Source organism: Podarcis filfolensis (genome assembly GCF_964270895.1).
Source record: "Podarcis filfolensis genome assembly, chromosome: 5".
Classification (NCBI taxonomy): Eukaryota; Metazoa; Chordata; class Lepidosauria; order Squamata; family Lacertidae; genus Podarcis; species Podarcis filfolensis.
This window is the reverse complement of record NC_139608.1, coordinates 53,684,369-53,704,127: the sequence shown is the minus strand read 5'-3', so window position 1 is coordinate 53,704,127 and position 19,759 is coordinate 53,684,369. Positions and strand designations below refer to the sequence as shown.

Sequence of the window (19,759 nt, the reverse complement as noted above, 5' to 3'; positions counted from 1 at the left end):
GAGACATCAACTTCAAGAATAATTCTGAGGGAATAGTTACATGGAAATACACTCCTACAGCATTTCCTGCCGTCTGTCACATTAGATATGTGGGTTAACTTTCTACAGATCTTTTTCAATCATTTAATAGATGCATGCTGCTTCTCTTCCTTTGCTTCATAAGAGGCATAAAATAAATCCTAAGACGAATGGAGGACATGGAAAACTCATCAGAACAGGGTTGAATTTCAGAAGGGAAACTGCAGTATGGAATGGCAATATTTTTTCTCAGGTTTGAAAGGTTACGAGGTTCAAGGTTAATCTAGCTATATATCTTCTTGTTGTTGAACATTTCTGGGAGAAATTCAATGTAGCAGTGTGGCAACTGTTCCATCAATGTAAGCATTTCAGTTTGCCAGACAGAACGATCCCCCCTGTGTACTGTTCTGAGGTTTTTCCACACACCCCAAGTCATTGGGGGGGTGAGTGCAGAGGGAGGGGGAAAGCACCGTTGCTTAGTGGATGTCCTTGTACGGGCTTCTGCTAGTGGGACTCTGTATTTCCCTAAATTAAGGCTACAGTCTGAAACCAACTTACTATAGAGTAAGACCCAGTGAACCTTGGACGACCTTACTTTGGAGGAAATATGCTTAGGATTCTTCAGAACTGTGCTCTGACCCAGTCAGTTGGAGCGACAGTGCGGCCATGCCTCCATCAGTACCATTCTTCTGACATAGTGTGCTCAAGCAGCCAATGACTTCTCCTGGGTGGCAGCTCCAGCTGCTCCAGTCACTTTAAGCCCCTCCACCTGTCCTTGGAGGCAGTGGGGGAGGGGAGAAGAAATTCTAATGATCTGACTCTCTCTGGGACTGTCTCTTCCACCTCCGTGCTTTCCTGCAGCTCTTCCCCCACCTCTTCCTGCATCTCTGACTGCCCAGACTCTTCCTCTTCTCTCTGTCTCATGGGTGGCACAGAACCACACAAATCACTGGCCCCCTTTGATGGACCATCCTCCTGCCCCCTGCCTCTTCTGCCCACTCTTTGGACCCCCTGCTTGTCCCTGACAGTACTGAGCACTGAAAAGAGTTAGTGCCTACATATGTCAAGGGGAAAGTGGCTCCACAGACTGGAAACTTCCATAGAAAAGTGTGCTCCTCCCCCCACCTGTTTGTCACCAAACCTGTTTTGGCAGGCTATCGCACAAACAGAAAGGCCTCATCCTAAGATCATAATAGCTGAGCAGGTCTACATGAGCAAAGGTGTTTCTTCAGATAACCTGGTCCCAAATGGTTTATGGCTTTATAAACCAACAACAAAATCTTAAACGTGGCCTGGTAGCAAATTGGCAGCCAGTGCTACTCTTTCAGCAGGCGTATTACATGGTCATGGCAGGCTGCCCCTGTTACCAGTCAAACTGCTGGGTTTTATACAAACTTCAGCTTCTGGACCAACCATAAGGGCAGCTCCACACAAAGTGCATTACAGTAGTTCAGTCTTGAGGTTACTAGCACAATCTGTCTCTGCCCAATACCAGCCACAGCCAGTGTACTAGCCAAAAGAGGTTTTCCAGTGAGCTTCCAGTGAGACTGGTGGTTGAAAAAGCGCCTCCAGACTATGCAACTGTTCCTTAAGGAGGAGGGCAGCCCTATCCAGAACAAAAAAAGCTGCTATGTCCTAGGTCCAGAAGCCTCCAACCCACAGACTTCCATCTTGTCAGCTTCAGTTTGTTGGCTTGTGTCCAGCCCATTACTATGCCGGGGCATTTGCTCAGGACTGGCCCAGCTGCACCAGATTTGGTGGTAACCAAACCTCAACTGTAGTTCTACTAAGGAAAAAGCAAAGCCACAGGGACTATTTTCTATCTCTTTCACTCCACCTATGCCAATGTGACACTGATGGGTACTTTCCTTGTTTATATTGCACAAGTGGTGATCAACAAACAAGATGTCGCAATATGTTTCTAGCCCCTAGCAAAGAGGACCATGCATTAGAAGTTTTATAAAGTACCTAGAAAAGAGTTGGCCCTTCCCTTGCCTTGGGGTCCCTTCCAACTCTACGATTCCTTTCTTTCTGAGGGTTCACGTATCACAAATTAAACAAGTGTGGGGAGACAGTATGGTTTTCAATTTTGATAGCATAATAGCCTTTCAAATAATATTTGCAAGGGTGCATTGTTCCCTATGCTTCACAGCTTCAAAGCAAAAGCTATGGGTGAAAAGCCCAACAATAGGGATATAAGAACAAGACTCCAGTAGACATAAAGCGAGTGACAAGTCCTAATAGAGTTCATGTTGTTAACTGCAAATCTTTCTAAGTCTCTGATCCTAATCAGTGGGGCTTACTTCCAAATAAATGTGTTTCAAGCTGGGATGCATACAAGTCACCCCCCCATATCTATATATATATATATGGATGGGCCACATTACATTTATGCTGCTAATTGCACATACCTACATCATATAAGATCCAACAGCTCCAAGCACATTAGGAGCACATTAGTGGGAGCATTCTCCTGAATGTAGAATTACAAGTTCATGACCTGTCTGGCCGCATGCTAATAGCAATTTGGTAGAGCTAGATTAGCAGACTCACTTACCAAAGCAGATTGGGGAGGGGGAAGGGGGGATTCTATGTGCTAAGTGGTTTACCACTATGCATTAATTACAGCACATTTAACAATACCAAAGTCCCCCTTTTATACTTTATTTAGATTCAGTCTTTCCTGCTGGTTATCCTCATACAAATTAAACTAGCAGAACTTAAAGGTGTTGCTGAAGTTGCATTAGACGATGCCAGTACTTGCACTGGATACACTTATCAGGTTTATGAATAGTGTGAAAGATTGCAGATGAGAACTTTACCCTTCATTGGTTGATCCAAATGTTTTATTCTCCGCCAAATTAACATGGACTTGAAACCAATGGAAATCGATCCCTAGCAGTGTGTCATTACCAAACCTCCTATTATTAGAGAAACCACAATTCTGTTCATGTTGGTTGGCCTGATGAGCTCTTTTCAGGTAAACACATCATCTGGGTAAGCGGGGACAAGCGCACTACTCTACCCCTGTAAACATACATGGAGTATGTCCTTCCATCAGCAGGACACTCCCCTTCCATTCACAAAGAAAAAGCTTAGGATCTAAACCATTATTTGTTTAAATATTGCATAGCATTGAGAGAAGTTATATGCAAGACTGATTTGGGTTGTATTCAATGGCTGTTTTCTTTCAATGGGCATCCAGGGGTCATTGGATAGAGAGGATGTCCATTTCAATGCATGGGAAGGAAGGGCTGCAGGTAGAGCAAGGTGTCTCTGTTGCAGGTGCAGAAATCTCCACCATCACCCATTCTGCTCTGCCATTTGTACTCTACCATCAGTAACAGCAAAATGGGGGTATTCCAAGGGTGTCCCAGGTTGAGGTTGGGCATCTGCAAGTCTATGCATACAGACGTCCACAGGAGCTGGAATCCTGCATGCTCAGGGTTCCAGCTCCCACGGGGTCTTCACATGTAGGCTCCGCCTTATCGTGTGTTCACAGTCAATGTGTGGCTATTGGGGAACAGGTTTGGGAAGCCAAGTGATTTGGGAGATGAAGTCAGCAGCATGGGCTCACTGCCCCTTTCTATGTGTGCAATTAATGTGATAAGGGGGAAATTGTGAGCCTTTAAAAAGTAGGATTTCCTTGCCACATCCTCAGAAGACTCTCCCCCCCCCCCCATCAAAGAATTGCAGGAAAAAGCAGATTTCACCCTGTGTGGATTTGCTTATCAGAGTGCTGCAGTGATGAGAAAAGTAATATTTTCTGGGATACTTCCTTTAACTCACCTCATAGTCTCTGCAGAACATTCAGTATATGAGCTGAACATATTGGAGCAGTGGGACCTCATGCGCACTCATGGTGAATTCACAGTGTCATCTAAATGTGAAGTACACTTTGTTTTCCTATGTGCATTTGACAGCTGGGTAAAATTGTAGGTTTCAGGCTAGTGGGAGGGGGCATTGCATCTGGGACCCATTTATTTATCATGACAGATATGAATTATCTGCACAGAAATCCAGTCCTGGTGCTCACACCCAAAGGGGCAGCAAAAGAAATGCTCCTATGTTAATATCTAAGTGGAATGTTTTCCCACTATGGTTTAATATGTGGCTTTGTGTCAAAAAATTCTCCTGCATTATTGTACCCTTCTTCATCAACGAATGAGAAAATAAGTCACATTCAAAAACTATCAAAGTGGAGAGAAAATTTTGGTAAAACTCATAGGCATGGTTGAGGTTTTCTGTCATGGTTACTTTACTTCTGAGGCTGGCAAGAGCTGTTTGCAACTGACCTTGCTTTCATGACACCAGTGGTCTGAAACCTGCCCTGGTACTCATAATGTAAAGGGGATATAAAGTAGGATATATATATATATATTTAAATTATTTAAATAATTCATTCCATTACCCCCCCTCCCCCAGATAAGGCAGTGCAGGTAGCCAGGGAGACAGAGTGCTGGAGGAAGGTTTAAAAGAAAGGAAGAAATACACACTACCCTCAGTCATGTCACAATGACAAGGTAAGCTCAGTCCCACACCAGAGGAGGTGCATCCCTTTTCGTTGCTTGAGGTACAAAATGGAACATTCCAGCTCAGTTCCCTGCCCCCCTGCCGCCTCACTGCTGCCCTGCCACTGGAACTGCACCTCTCTTAATCCATGTTCACGCCTGTTTCCAGCAAGATCTCACCAAAGTCTTGTGAGATCTCATGCACTCCATGAGACCCTGCGAGATTTCGCCTCACCCTGCTTCATCAGTAGGCTGGGCCTGCCCCATGCCTACCAAAATTCTAAAGTGCCCAAATAATGAGGCAAGGAAATCAAAGCCTCCTTTGCAGAGCACTGGAAGGCAAAATTTGGCACCATCATAGTTAACCATCACAGAGGCATGAAAGCTGGAATCTCAGGTTGAAGTCTCTGTATTTGTTCACCAATGTCTTTTGCCTTTATTGCTCCAAAATTAGAGATACGAAATATAATCAAGGATTTAAAACAGCCAGGGTTATAGAAACAAGCAGAACCCAAGCCATGCTCTGGCATTCAGAATACAAATCCCATAAGCAGCCTGAAACTCTATAATGTGATGTTTTGGAAAGCCAGAATAACCTTATTTACCAATGGCTGTGCTTTCTTAGGGGTTGCAAGCAGGCAATTAATGCAAGACTCCACGTATAGCTGGAACAAACAAGCGAGTTTCCTCATGCTAGCTCTAAGAGCCCCACACTTGGTAGTTGTTCACAAGGCATATTTTGTACCTGCTGATGACTGGGGTCGGGGGCCTTAAGTCTTCATTTACATCCAGCCCAGCAAAAAGAAGGTTTGGGAGAAGCGATTGGTAGGGCTCCCTTTCCTTCCAGTCAGACACTAAAGGGCCACTCCCTCTGTCAGAAAAAGGGTTGGGAAAAGAGAAACACACACACACTCATACATTTTTCAGAAGGCAACCTTAAAATTAGAAAATCGGACCAGCATGCAGCAAATTGCACTCAGAAATTCCTTATTGAGTCCTTACACATGCATGTATCAACACAATTATATTTCTGAAGTTAACTCCAGCAAGACTAACAAATGCACCACCCAGTTCAAATTTACTTCTACAATACTTCACTGACAACAGCTCCTGGCAGGAATGAGTGAATGCCCTAAGGACCAAACCAGATGTTGCATCACATGCATATTTTTTAAAAATTATTTTATTTTTACTTTTAAAGTAACAGCTGAAGGTGTGTGTTTGTGAGAGAACAGGACTACAGCATGTAGGGAAGTGCTTAACAATTCCTCTTCTAGAGATCCCTTCTAAAAAAGCATTCCCAAACAATTATTTCCTCAAGGGGATAAGCTGCCATGCTTCCCTCCAAGGGAAAAGAGAAGATTTAATTTTGGAGGGAGCAAAGGGTTAATAGACCCTTCCCATGTACCATGGTCCCAGTCTTGATTGGGTCCTTCTATGGCTACTAAATGCATTCACATAATGCAACATCAAGTTGGCAGTAAAACATTGCTTGACATTGCTAGTCTTCCGCTTTCCTTCTCAAGCCTCCTACCTGAAAGAATGCCAAAGAAAGAATGCAGCAAGCAAGTTATGTATTGCAGAATATGCAAGCTTCACTCACTGCCAATCGGGCAGCCTCATAGTCAAGGCCATCGTATCCTCATACCCCACCTTGATGATTTTCATGCAAGAGTTAAATACATACTTTGTTTACCCAGACTTTCGGAACAGGAAAGGGATTTGGCAATGTTAGTATAGTTGTTTGTGTTAAGCTACGTTTCTGTTTTTCTATATGCTGCTTTTAGAGGTTTTAATTACTGCTTGTGATGACTGTACTTTAATGATGTTGTATACCGCCTGTGGGAAATGCAAATAATAAAAATCACCCACAAGAACCACCTCCTGGTTCTATACTCTCCATCACTAAAGTGGATCCAAATTCCCACTTCAACGTAATCATGCATTAAAAATAGTATGGTAAATATCTGCCTTGTAAGTATGCTAGCTGACAATGTCAGAAGGTGGTTAGTGGAGTATTAAGTGACTTTTGGTTTGCAATGCTAACTGGGTTGCTGGAGTGGAAGTTATCTTGGGCAACAGCCTACTTCATCAGTTGCATTCTGTCGCAAGCCAAATACAGTACAGTAAAAAGCACCCTTTGCCTACCTTGTATCTGCTGCAATTAAGGAAGTCGCACTATCTGGCAGTGGTAACGGAACATCAGCATCTAAAGGCGAGGTATCCAAGGTGACTTGTTCAACGTATCTGTCTCTGTTCTTTTTCCTCTGCCTTTTCTTTTTTACTGCTCTCTCATTGCTGGGTGGCTGAACTGGTTCTGGAACTGGAACTGGCACAGGAACAGAAACAGGAACTGGAGGAATATCCTAGAAGGTAGATGAGAGAGATGGATGTTCACTTAAAGAGCAAGCAGATATTTTAGAATTAATACTTAAGGAAGTTTTAATGCAAAGTTGCTTCTAAAAAAATAATAATACTTAAATGTACTATCAGCATTTCCCCCTCCTAATTTCCCTCTGACTAGTGGGAAACAGTTGAGCTATAAACATGCATAAAGAAAAATAAACTGTAGCAGGGGAAAATTGAAGAACTGTTCTTAAGCTACGTATGATGCTCTGAGCTGGCCCCTAGAGGGTATCCTTATCTCTTTTTCCAGCCCAGCAAATTTCCTTGTGGTCAGCAAATGTATCACTATTCCTAACAGAGGGAGAGAGCAAAATAGAACTTAAAAAGAAACACCCCACAATAGAGAGGCAAAACACAACACTGCAATTTTACACACACTCAAAATAAAGTGAAGACAGAAGGTATATTGAGAGTGTCAGGCAGTAGGTACATCTGTGCATGTACTTAAGGAAAATGCACAAAGTTAAAGCCGTATGGAGAGCATGCAAGGACATATCAACATGTGAGCAGAATGCCTCTTTTCTCAGGGAACAGCTGCACATGGTACTTTTTAAAAATCATTATGGGTAGACTCTGAACACAGGTACAGATGACTTGTTGCCAGGTACATGATAACATGTTGAACACCCTCTGAAAGAGCCTTATGACGCCTTAAAGACTAACATATATGTAATACATTTGCATTTAGAAGGGTAAATTTGTTAACCACAAGATTCTCTGCTTTATTTGCTGCAAGAGTACCTCTCTGGAAACTGTTAGAAATTTTCAGCAAGATTTAAAGGCCCTTTCTTATTTATAGTGCAGTAACAAGAAACATATATGATCTCGTGTCATAAAAGAAGAAGAACAACTTGACACAGTGTGCTATTTCCCCCTTTAGATAATAGCCTCCTTTTTGGTGCAAGAATGATGAGAGTGTCTTCTGTTTAGTTTTTTTTAGAGTACAAAGATAAAGTAAACACAAGCAACTCCAACTAGCCAAAGTATTAATTTTACCCTGGCCTCAGCTGATCAAGAGCTAATGAAATGAGATATTCTCATCTGCTATATAAAAAGACTCTCAGAGCCAAAGAGTGAGAAGCACGTCAATAAAAATCTACTTGTGGACTGTAGCAGATGCTGTTCAAATTGGGCATTATGTTCATATTACGTAAGACTTCGCCCCTGCAAGTTCCTCCAAAGGCTAAGTTTCTGAACCTAGTTTTAAAGCCTTAGCAACAGTGTTAACAGTGCACTGCCACAATATTGGGTTTCAAACATTCCAAGCAGGCTGAAGCTTCTCCATTCGTCATCAAGCACTTAATTATGCATCTCTTTTATAAGCAAACAAATCAGGTTTTGAACTACTTAGGAAGCCTGGAGGGTGGGTGGGAATGTTAATAAACTTTTTTAATTGGCTCGGGTGAATCTAGTTCCTAGGTGTGCGCACACAGAGAGAGTCTTCTTCCTGTGGTACTTTCCTCATTAAATGTGCAGCCTTTTAAGGCAGTTGTTGCAACATGCCACAGTTCTGGCTGAAAGTCAGCTTCGAGGAGTTACGCGAAGTTTCCATTCCTAATAACTCTGTGTTTACAGGGAGACGAAGTGCTGGAATCAATCTTAGCAAGGCAGACAATAAAGCTGTTCTTCTTACCTTTTATTGTCATCACATCTCCCATTGCACTTTTCTGAAGTCTGTGCGCGCATACGTACATACGCAGAGAAACCCGCTTGGCACAAGCTTACGAGACCTTAAACCTTTGTCTGTTACACTCATCAGTAGACTGGCTCTGAAGCAGCCACTTCCTCCATAAGGAGCTTAGGAGGGACCTATCTGACTGCAGGTGAACGCTGGGAAGTGGACCAAAGGTCATCCCCATGGCGTCAGGAATCAGATTTCAGGAACAATTGCCAAAGGAGCCGAGGAAGGGAGGATGAACACATGCTAGCTCTTAAAGGCTGCCCAGAGCAGGCCACACAGCCATTCGGCCAAATATTACGCACATGTGCAACTTAGCAGGCTAGGAAAGGAAAAATAAGTGTGTACGTAACAGTCTGGAAAATTAAAAAAAGAAGAAGATTTAATTGTCCTTGTTTGCAGCAGCCAAGGAACCAGACTAAGTGCACAGGTCCTGAATTACAGTGTTTGAGTTTATTACTGCGGTCTATGCGCTCGGGCTGCAATTCTGCACACACTTACCTGAGAGTAAATCCCACAGAACTCAGCAGGGCTTACTTTTGAATAGGCATGTACAAGAACTGCACTTCCAGTCTGCCTCTTTGATTTGACCTTGGTGGAAAATTCTGTATTGTTGCCTCTTCTAAGCAGTAAGTCATGTGCAACGTGATCCCAAGCATGCTTATTCAGAAGTAAGATCCTCTCTGTTCAGTGTGACCTACTGCCACATGCACACAGAATGATTTCTTAGGGGCAAACTAGGCAAGTGGGGTTAACCACATGTAGTTTATCTAGGTATCTGCTCTGATCCATATAGTAGCATGGGCAGGAGAAGAGTGAAGCAAAACTGACCCATTCACACCTCCCTCCCTCCCTCCCTCCGCCCCCCCTCTCTCTCTCTTTGTGCTCCATCACTTTGAGCAATTGTCTCTCAGCTTGGGTCACTTCCTGTATCAAAACTGGACTGGGAGAAAATTGCCTAAAGCAATGGAGATGTAAGGTAGGGTGGTTGTGCTTGCCACCACAATGGTCTGAATGTAAAGGGAGAAGCCTTTTCTCCCTCTTTTATAATACTAGCACTTAGGGGTCAAATACTGGGAGATTCAATATGGGCAAAAGGAAGTCCTTTCCCATCCAGTTCAGCCATGACGTTCACCACCACAGGATGCAATAATGACCCCCAACTTGGGCAGCTTTAAAAGTTTAGGCAAATTTATGGAAGGATAATACTACTAGTCAATGGCGCCTGCCCTGTGGAATGCCCTCCCAGCAGATGTCAAGGCAGTAAACAACTATTTTACTTTTAAAAGACAACTGAAGGTGGCCCTGTTTGGGGAAGTTTTTAATGTCTGGTGTTGTATTGTTTTTAATATTCAGTTGGAAGCCGCGCAGAGTGGCTGGTGAAACCCAGCCAGATGGGTGGGGTATAAATAATATATTATTATTATTATTATTATTATTATTATTATTATTATTAGGCTATTATCCAGGATGGCTATCACCAGTGTTGGAGGCAATATTACTTTGGAGCACAAATGGCACAAGTTCATGCTCTGTTTGTTTCCATAGGCATCTCATTAGCCACTGCGGAAACATAATGCAGAACCAGATGGGCTGTTGGTCTGATGTTGATATGTTACACTTCTGCCTATTTATGTTAAGCACATGCATAGTTTCTATGAAAATGGGACAAAAATATATTTTAATTAACCATGGATTGCAAAGCAACTAGGATTCTATAATTTAGTTGAATGACGCACTTGTACAAAATAAAGCCCAAAGGATCTAGATACATAGGCAGTTGCCTAATACTGACCATTGCCTTATGCAGACCACTGGTCCATCTAGCTCAATATTGTCTGCATTGACTAGCAGTGAATTTCCAGGGTTTTCTAGGACTGAAACTGGGACTTTTTGCATGATACTGCTGAGCCCCGGCCCATCTGTCTCATGTTCTCCAGTCTTTGGCAGAGGAGAAAAGTTTTATACTGAGCAAACAAGAGTCTCACAGTGTGGTGGTAAGGAAACCCAAGAACTAAGCCATTTACATGAAATCAAATATGCCCCATTAGATTTTTTAAAATAAATAAATAAATAGTAACTTCAAAATAAACGGTTCTCAACACTGCAGAACGTCAGGGATAATCCCGGAGGCAGTAGCTTCCCCAAACATTTGTGTTCATGACCTTTTCATGTTGTAATAGATTCTTCAAAGAACTTTACATTGTTTATCCTCCAAACAGGTGCAGCACAGGCTGTGACAACTTGACCTGCTGCTCAGCAAGCGTAAAGGTCCCAGTCCTGTACCTTGCTTCATAGCTGATACTTTGCTGCAGTTGGGACAAATGCAGCAACCACCTTTTATAACATTAGGACACTTTGTATTCATCCCCTCCCCCTCCCCACAGGAGACACAGGGTAAATGGGTAGGTTTTCTGCTTGGAAGAGAATAGGGGAGATTTATGGAACAAACCTCTTCTGCCAATATTTGTTTGTTAGTAGTAAATCTAAAAGGAACACTTCAGGACATAGGAACAAGGACATAGGTGGGTAGTTTTAGATCTAAAAGTATTACCAGTATGCTACAAACCTCAGCTAGATCTCTGCAGCTGAGAAATATGTAACTGATTTCTTCTTAAGCAGGAGTAGGGAAATATTTTCAGCCCAAAGGCCACATTTGCTTCTGAGCAGCCTTCTGGGAGTTACATGCTGGTGATGGGCAGGGTCAGAGGCAAAGGTAGGTGGAGCATTGTATGTGTACCTTTGTACAGTACAGTGGTACCTTGGTACTTGAACGGTTTGGCTCCCGAATAAATCAGCTCCCGACCGCTGCAAACCCAGTAAGTTTTCCGGTTTGTGAACGTTTTTCGGAAGCTGAACGTCCGACGCAGCTTCTGCTTGAGTGCAGGAGGCTCCTGCAGCCAATCGGAAGCTGTGCCTTGGTTTTCAAACAGTTTTGGAAGTCGAATGGACTCCCGGAACAGATTAAGTTCAAGATCCAAGGTACCACTGTAGGTGTCATGGACTGATTGGATGCAGAGAATGGTGGGAGGAACCAGCTGGGGAACACCCAAGGGAAGAAGGCTCAAAGCCCAGGGAGCGGTGGTGGGGCGACGATGAGTGGTCACAAGGAGAAGAGGGAGAAGACTGGGAGGTGGAGGTGCTGAACACTAGGGAGGTAACAGGGCTTAGTGAGCAGGGGGAGTCTGTGGCAGAGAGAAGTTCGGAATCAGAGGCAGAAGCTAAAGCTGGGGAAGAAAGGTCATGAGGCAAAGATGAGTCTGGCTGGTGAAGAGACACAGGTGTCTCCCCTGCCTGCTGTGACAAGCTTCGCCCCTGCCCCCAACTCCCAGAACCAGAAGAAGCATGAACAGGGCAGAGAAGACATTGGCTGCATGCAGATACAGTCTCAGATTGCTTGGGAGAAACCCTGGAGAGGAAGAGACTTAGGCAGCTTTGGGGAGGCAGGAACCTTCAGCAGGGATGAGATGCTGCGCTCATTAGACCTGACCCTCTGCCAAGTCTGTGCAGATCATGCTTTTGCTAATAAAGAGTTAACTCCAACTTGCACAGTGTGATTTACTGCCAGCTTGCTCTTGACAGTAGGACAGGTTCTATGCATACCACACATTCACACAGTCCTCCCTATCCTCCATCCAGGCAAGCAAAAGGGAAATCAAAGTTCAAGGACACATTTTAACCAGGCAAAAATACTCAAAGAGCGTGTGAAGAAAGGCAGGTGAGGAGTGTGGCCTAGAGGGAGAGGAGGTAGCCTCAGGAGAGTCCCAAGGGCCAAATAGAGGAGACTGGGGAGGTGGGGGCTGCATCTGCCGGGGGGGGGAGCTGTTCCCCATCCTTGTTCTACAGTCACAGAAAGCTAAGATGTAAGAAAAACCTCAAGTTATCAGAGCCAGAATGTTTACACAGTCCAAGGTCTATTATTTCCTTGACCTTCCTCTTTGTTTCCCTCCCTTCCTGCCTTCCAACATTTCATCCCTTCAGAAAATTCCAGCACTCTGCAAGGGAAATGCATGTAAATCCAAGAGAACTTTGCCATTTTCTCCATTTGTTGACATCCACAATTCCTTGGAAAGTTGGCTTCCAGAAAACACAGAGGGGCAGGGCACTGGCACAGCATTGCAGGCTGCTCTGTTGCCGCCACAGTCAGCTATTGTTGTAACAGAAAAGTGGCTTATGTAACAGCACTAACTTCCAGTAATAAACTCATTGCTGTGTTCTAATTCACATGCAAGAATTTAGTTTCTTCTCCACCCTTCCAGAGGGAGCTCGCTCACTGCTATGCAGTGGGAGATGCAGAGGAAACACTTCGCCACCATACGCATGGTTTCCTTTCCTTTAACTGCATCACCTCCCTTGCAGTATCAAAGCAGATGATAGCCAGGCCTTCCGAGCTCTGTGCATTGCACTATGTAAACAGCCAGCTGATTGCCAGGGCTTGAGAGGTTCCCACATAAGAGCTATGATTGTTGATGCTTGGAAAAGACAGTGCACAGGGCTTTGCAGGTGATACCCATCAGATTACTGATGTTTCTTGAAAACCCCTTTAGACCAGCCCAGCCACATTTTTACCATCAGGTGTAGGACAGATGGGAATGGCTTGGTTGGGGAAAACCACCTTGTTGATCAAATGGGGCTGCAGGCTGTGCAACTGCTACAGCAAAGGTTGGAGCTCTGTGGTCTGAATTTGGTTTTCCAGGTCTCTCTGGCTGGCCCTTGGGACTCACCGTAGGACATTCACCCTTCCCCAGGACACACATCTCACCAGCCCTGATCTACATCCTTCTCAAGTGTTTTTCCTTTGCAGGAATGTGTCCTGAAAATGTAAAAATGCTTGGATGAATAGAGAAATGGTTGGATGGAGAGATGAGTATGTGCAGAGATGGTGTAAAATCACTTACAGTGATTCATAAATAAGTTTGCAATTAGCGTCAAGCGCATGAATGTCTGTCCAATCACAAACGTCAGACCTAGAGGAAAGGTCCTGCTCTGTGGAACAGGCCACAGTTCACCTTGACAAGAACTTTTTGTATTACTAGTACTACTTACCTGTTGCTTCTAAGCATTGTTCTACATTTTGTCACCCATTCTGAAGGTACCAGTGCATTCCCATTCCCATTCTTTCCCATATCTCTTCAAGCCCTTGTTTGTTTTTTGTCTAGCCTTCAGTACCAGTCCTCCTGGCTTCTTAGCTCTTCTGTCTCTGTGCATGGCACAGCCCAGTCTATCTGAGAGCAGCCTGCCCAAATCAATACCTAATCTCAATTGCAGGTAGGTAGCCGTGTTGGTCTGCCATAGTCGAAACAAAATAAAAAAAAACCCCTTCCAGTAGCACCTTAGAGACCAACTAAGTTTGCTGTTGGTATGAGCTTTCATGTGCATGCACACTTCTTTAGATCTCATCTAATCCAATTGATGGATTGCTTTGCTATAGTTGGCCTTCCTGACTCAGGCTCCTTGCTGGTGTGAATCTCAGACTGCTGCTCTAGGAAACTTCTCCTGCAAATATCAATATCCTCCTCCCTAATAATAATAATGAGGAGGAGAACTTGAAAGGCATGAACAGCACTGTCTCAACCCAATGTCTAATATGATTCCTACTAATTCAAAGTCTGAGCTTTGAATAACATTGAGTAACATTCCTAAGAAGCTCTGGTTAGTTATCTTGAAAGTATCAACCCACTCACCTGATTTTCCGGACTACTGTTTTCATTGCCCATTTTGATAAGAAGGTCTCGAAATCACTCGCTACATTAAGAAGGCCAGCTGCAAGAAATGAACATCTGTGTAAATACTGTGGGGAAATAACTTTCAAGAAGACAAGCCTCCTGACCCCGCAGTCATGATACCTCCCTTAGCTGTTCCCAGTAAAAATTAATGCCAAGACTTGCAGTGTGCCCTGCAAAGACAGTTTTTATGGCAAGGCTAGATTAAGTATGGAAAGCCTTGTGACAAATCAGATATTTGGAGCCTTAGTTTACTCATTCCCCCCACAGGGTCAGCCCTGCCATTGCAGCATAGTGAAGTGGCCTGTTTCAGGTGGCACTTTGAGCCAGGACAAATGAAGACTGTGGTCTCTAGACTCCACATACGATGCTCTTGTGCCACATAGGGTTTCCCCAGCATTGAAGTAGCAGCTTCACAAAGGTTGATAAAAGTATGTGCTCCCTATTGATAATACTACCCCCCTTTCCTCTAGTTTTGCATTTACACATCTGATTTGCTAACTTGTATTTGCCATTCATGCAGAACTAGACCAAATTCTTACACGAATCATTTATGCATCATTCTGAGTCCTAATTTTAGCAATGTGACTTCTGTCTGTAATCGACACAAGCAAACACTGAATTACCCAAAGATTCCATTAGAACAAAACCCTTGTGTTGCTTTGCTTATTTACATAATCACACACACGCCTGGTCCACTGATGGTGGTGGTTGTTGCTTTGTTAAAATATGACTTTATTGGGAGCAAGACATGCACTTCTGAGAAGACAAGCACAGGATTGTGCTGTAACACTGTTATTCTAACCAGGACGCGTAAAAAGCATTAGCATGATGAAATTCAATACCCATATGGTATGAGCATATGTCCTATGATGTTTTCTTTTCACCTAATTAGAGCTAATCTCTTAATGTCTACTTTGCACCAATCACTATGCTGCAATGCTTTGAAATATTTAAAAACTCCCCTCCTTCGCTTTAGGCTGGAATGCAGAAGCTGGCCACACAATAATCCTGTGCATGTTTTCTCAGGAATAAACCTAATGGAGCTTGTCCCCAAGTAATTATGGATAGAATTGCAACTTTGGCATTGCTGTTTAATTTTACTCCAGTATAAAGGCACAAGGGGTGTTTCTCCCATGCGTTGTACCACTCTCATACAAAATGGCAAATTTATAGGTGTATGCAGTGAACACAGAATTAGGACCCTCTGCAGCTAAGTGCCCCCCCCCCAAGTTATGTGTATACATTGCTAGCTAAGAAGATACTTTTGCAACATCAGTACAAACAATGAATTGCCATTGTTGAATTCTAGTATTTTAGTGTGCTGGGTTGTGTCTGTTCTTCATTTCTCCTACTCCCTGATTAAAGTCAGTGGACGCTGGTCCATTAGGGTGGGGGTACCAAACCCAGTGCCCATAAAGCCCTTCATTGGTGCCACTGAACCGAACTGAGTATTGTGTTTCTAGCCAATGAAGTCAAAGCTGTGACTATTTGGACACTGGGAAACCGGAATCCCTGGGATCCTAACAGGGTGGGATTTTTAATGGTGGACTGGAGTCTCACCTTTCTTTTAAAAAGAAAGAAAGAAAGATATGGAACATATTGTGCAGGCTGCCTTCTAAGCCAGGGGTTGCCAACCCAACCCAAGCAGAAGCAGGGCTTTTTTTCAGGGGGAGCTCACAGGAACTCAGTTCCAGCACCTCTCAGCTGGACGCCATTGCCATTATAAGAGAACGAAGGAGGCATTCATGGTGAGTTCCGGCACCCCTTTTTCTAGAAAAATAGCACTGAGCAGAAGGATGAGGATAATGCTTGATCTGGCTCTGCAGGACAGAACATTTGCTGGAGCTGGAAGGGCTCATTGACTTCCAGCTCAATTTGTCTATGATGCTAGCACCTCCTCTCCTTTCTGGAGGGAAAGATTTGTGTGGACAGTTGTGAGACACAGATGGAGAGGAGAGATAGGATGGGTTCTTGGAGGGTGTTGAGGATGGGTGTACTGCTGAGGCCTCCTCCTCTGCTTTGGCTGCCCACAGAAGGACTTTTTGAAAGGGGAGAGCTCAGAAGTGCCATACCTGTAGGCATTCTCTTTGCTGCCCATTGGCCTGGTGGAGCAGGCAGCAGGCAGCTGCTCTGGCCATGGAGCAGTTTTTGGGAAGTGTGGGTGGGTGGGTGTCTGTGCATGGAATTGTGATCAACCCACTTACTGCTCTATTTGTTTTGTTTTGCAGTCATATGGAGCAGTAGTCAGGCAGCTACTTCAGGGGTCAGCAAACTTTTTCAGCAGGGGGCCGGTCCACTGTCCCTCAGACCTTGTGGGGGGCCGGACTATATTTTGGAGGGGGGGGGATAAACGAATTCCTATGCCCCACAAATAAGCCAGAGATCCATTTTAAATAAAATGACACATTCTACTCATGTAAAAACACGCTGATTCCCGGACCATCTGCGGGCTGGATTTAGAAGGCGATTGGGCCAGATCCGGCATCTGGGCCTTAGTTTGCCTACCCATGAGCTACTTTAATGTGTGTATTGAAGTGGGGGAAAGCACAGAAATTGCCTGTCACTAATTATGAGGGGTTTTTTAAAAAATGGCAGTGGGTGAGTTGAAAGAACTACAGTAATAATTATCCCATTACTGTTGTTTTTGTTTTGCTGCCTGCTGGCATGTGGAGCAGGCAGCTACTTGAGAGGGGCCTCAGTTGAATATGATGGTGAGGTGGAAATGGCAAACTTTTCTAGTTTCAACTACATGCCTTAGAGCAGGGAGTCCTCTGAAATTTGGGGTGTGGGTGGGGTGGGGTGGGAAAGAGAGAGAGACCAATACAGAGGCATCATCACATCCTTTCCCCTTATTGTCCCCAAGTTGGGGGTGGCAGCAGTGCAGAGCATTATCATTATCACCTTTCCCTTCATTTTCCTCAAGTTGTTGGGGGAGGCAGTTTGGGGGAAGATCCCAGTGCAGAGACACTGTCATTATTATGGTCATATTTTCCTAGACTGCTTCAAGTTGTTTGCAGGTGGGGCAGTGCAGAAGCTTTATCACCATAATAATTAGCATCATAATTAGTAACATGGTTTTTTCTGGGTGGGGGCACTCATTCCACAGGTATCGTCATTATCATCAACTTTCCCTCCTACCAAGCAAACAGCGTGGATAGTTCCCAAGTTGTCTGGGAGAGGGGAGCACAGAAATATTGCTATCCTCTCCTCACACACCCTCTTGTTTTGAAGCATTTGCATTCATTTAGGTGAAGGAATAGGATCACGCACACACACAACAAAAAGGGTGGAACACAGGGCCAAACAGACCATAAAGTCATCACTGCTCATACAACTTTTACTTAAGCACAATATCCTCCATCATTTCTCCTCTAGAGCTGTTCACTTCACATGGGTCTCTCCCAGCAACAACACCCCCCTTTCTCTGGTTCCACCACTGGAATTCTTAACTCAAGAAAAAAGTAGACCCCAGAGACAATATGAGGCAGCCGACACACCAAACCATGTGAATGCTTTACCTAGCTATGTAATTCCTCCTCATATGCCATTCATGATGAATATCTCAGTATAAACTGTCACCGAAAATATCTCTGACCAAACATGAATACATTGTTTCACTAGACTCTTAATTAAAACACAGTTCTCTTCATTGAGAGATTACAAGATTTTGCATAACCCACTAGGATCAGGTCTCACAAATAAGTGACATTTGCATATTGATTTTTTAAAGAAATAACAAAACCCAACCAGTAAATTTCATTTGTGTTTTCCATTGTTATTCCTAGATAACATACTTTTAAAGCATGCTGTTTTAAAATACAGTTTCAGCTCAACTGTATTTTAGAATATAGTGCTCATGTAAACCTTGTCCCGTGAGAAACTTACTTTTGTTGTGAGAAACAAAAAGACTTAATAGGAAGAAATTCTTAGCACACTTACGTTCCAGGATAATTGTTTTTGCTGTCCCTCTGACCCCCCTTCTGGCACTTCAGCAAATGTCTTTGGCAGCTCACGCTTTTCAGCTGCACACCTCACCAGTCTCCACCTTTGTTTTCCTCCTCTGCCTTCCTCTCCTCCGAATCACATGAATCTGGCTCTCTTTTAAATGACCCACCTTGAATTAAGCATAACCAGTTGAACAAATAACTTTGACTCCACCCCAGGTACAGAGCAGAACCAGTCAGTTCACCACACTCACTCAATAAGTGCTACTTAAGAAGGAGAGACAGATCCCTGAGGATATGGAGTTGAAGACAGACATCGCAGCATATATCAGAAAATGGAAAATTTGGTTACCTTCCTCTGCTTTCCCATCTCATTTAGAGGGCCAAGGCACATATGACCTGCGGGCTCTTTGTGGGTATCACCACACACACACACACACACACACACACACACACTGCAACATCCACAAACACTTTATTACCATCTCAGGACTCTCAGATTACATTTTAAAATACTGCATAAGGAAAACATAAGGGAAACTTTTTTGTTTATTATGTAAAGTATTTTCATAGCATCCTTCATAAAAAATGGATTTAAGGGCAGATAGGTAGGGCAGACGCGGGTGGCGCTGTGGTCTAAACCACAGAGCCTAAAGCTTGCCAATCAGAAGGTCGGCGGTTTGAATCCCCGTGATGGGGTGAGCTCCAATTGCTCGGTCCTTCTCCTGCCCACCTAGCAGTTTGAAAGCATGCCAGTGCAAGTAGATAGGTACCGCTCCAGCGGGAAGGTAAACAGCGTTTCCGTGCACTGCTCTGGTTCACCAGAAGTGGCTTAGTCATGCTGGCCACATGACCGGGAAGCCATATGCCAGCTCCCTTGGCCAGTAAAGTGAGATAAGCACCACAGCCCCAGAGTCGTCCGCGACTGGACCTAATGGTCAAGGGTCCCTTTACCTTTTTAGGTAGGTAGGTAGGTAGGTAGATGATAGATAGCTAGATAATATCCCACCCATCTGACTGGGTTGCCCCAGCCATCACTTTGGCTGTATCCCTCATGTTCTTGCTTTGATACTCCAGCAGCAACAGACAGCATTGGACATAGCCCTGGAGAAACTAACACTTCCATCACATCAAAATGTCTACAGAGAATAATGCACAGCCCACACATCTGAAATACTGCTTATTACGGCATGTGGGGTACAGAGGCGGACAACAGGACTAGGACCAGCTGCCTCAGATACTGCTGCATCGGGGGATTTACATATCAGTAACCTGCCAGTTTTAGGAGAAAGTGAACTACCCTCCATCAGGCATGGTTGAAGGGCAAGTACAAGTGAAGAAGCAGAACTGGGAGTGAACCAAACCCTATCAGGTTGAGCTTCAGCTGCCAGGCAACTGTGAAGTCAAGCTTCACCATGTGAAACACAGGCAGTAAAATAAGTGGGAACCCTAATGTTGCTTCAGATGGGCAGGTAC

General features: G+C 44.1%; 1 protein-coding gene across 34 annotated transcripts in view; it reads right to left on the bottom strand.

The window, feature by feature from the left end:
* TACC2 (transforming acidic coiled-coil containing protein 2) overlaps window positions 1-19,759 on the bottom strand; it is a 153,923-nt gene that overhangs the window by 122,913 nt on the left and 11,251 nt on the right. For 9 of the 34 annotated variants that reach the window (XM_083616766.1, XM_083616767.1, XM_083616805.1 and 6 more), the window contains 3 exons: window positions 14,298-14,376; window positions 6,678-6,895; window positions 5,275-5,400 (listed from right to left, as the gene is read on the bottom strand). In XM_083616766.1, the coding sequence (XP_083472892.1) occupies window positions 5,275-5,400; window positions 6,678-6,895; window positions 14,298-14,330 (377 nt within the window). In that variant the 5' untranslated portion in view covers window positions 14,331-14,376. Of the gene's footprint in view, window positions 1-5,274; window positions 5,401-6,677; window positions 6,896-8,568; window positions 8,752-14,297; window positions 14,377-18,278; window positions 18,454-19,759 lie in introns of those variants that run through there. The other 25 variants (XM_083616804.1, XM_083616779.1, XM_083616803.1 and 22 more) reach the window with 9 other exon arrangements.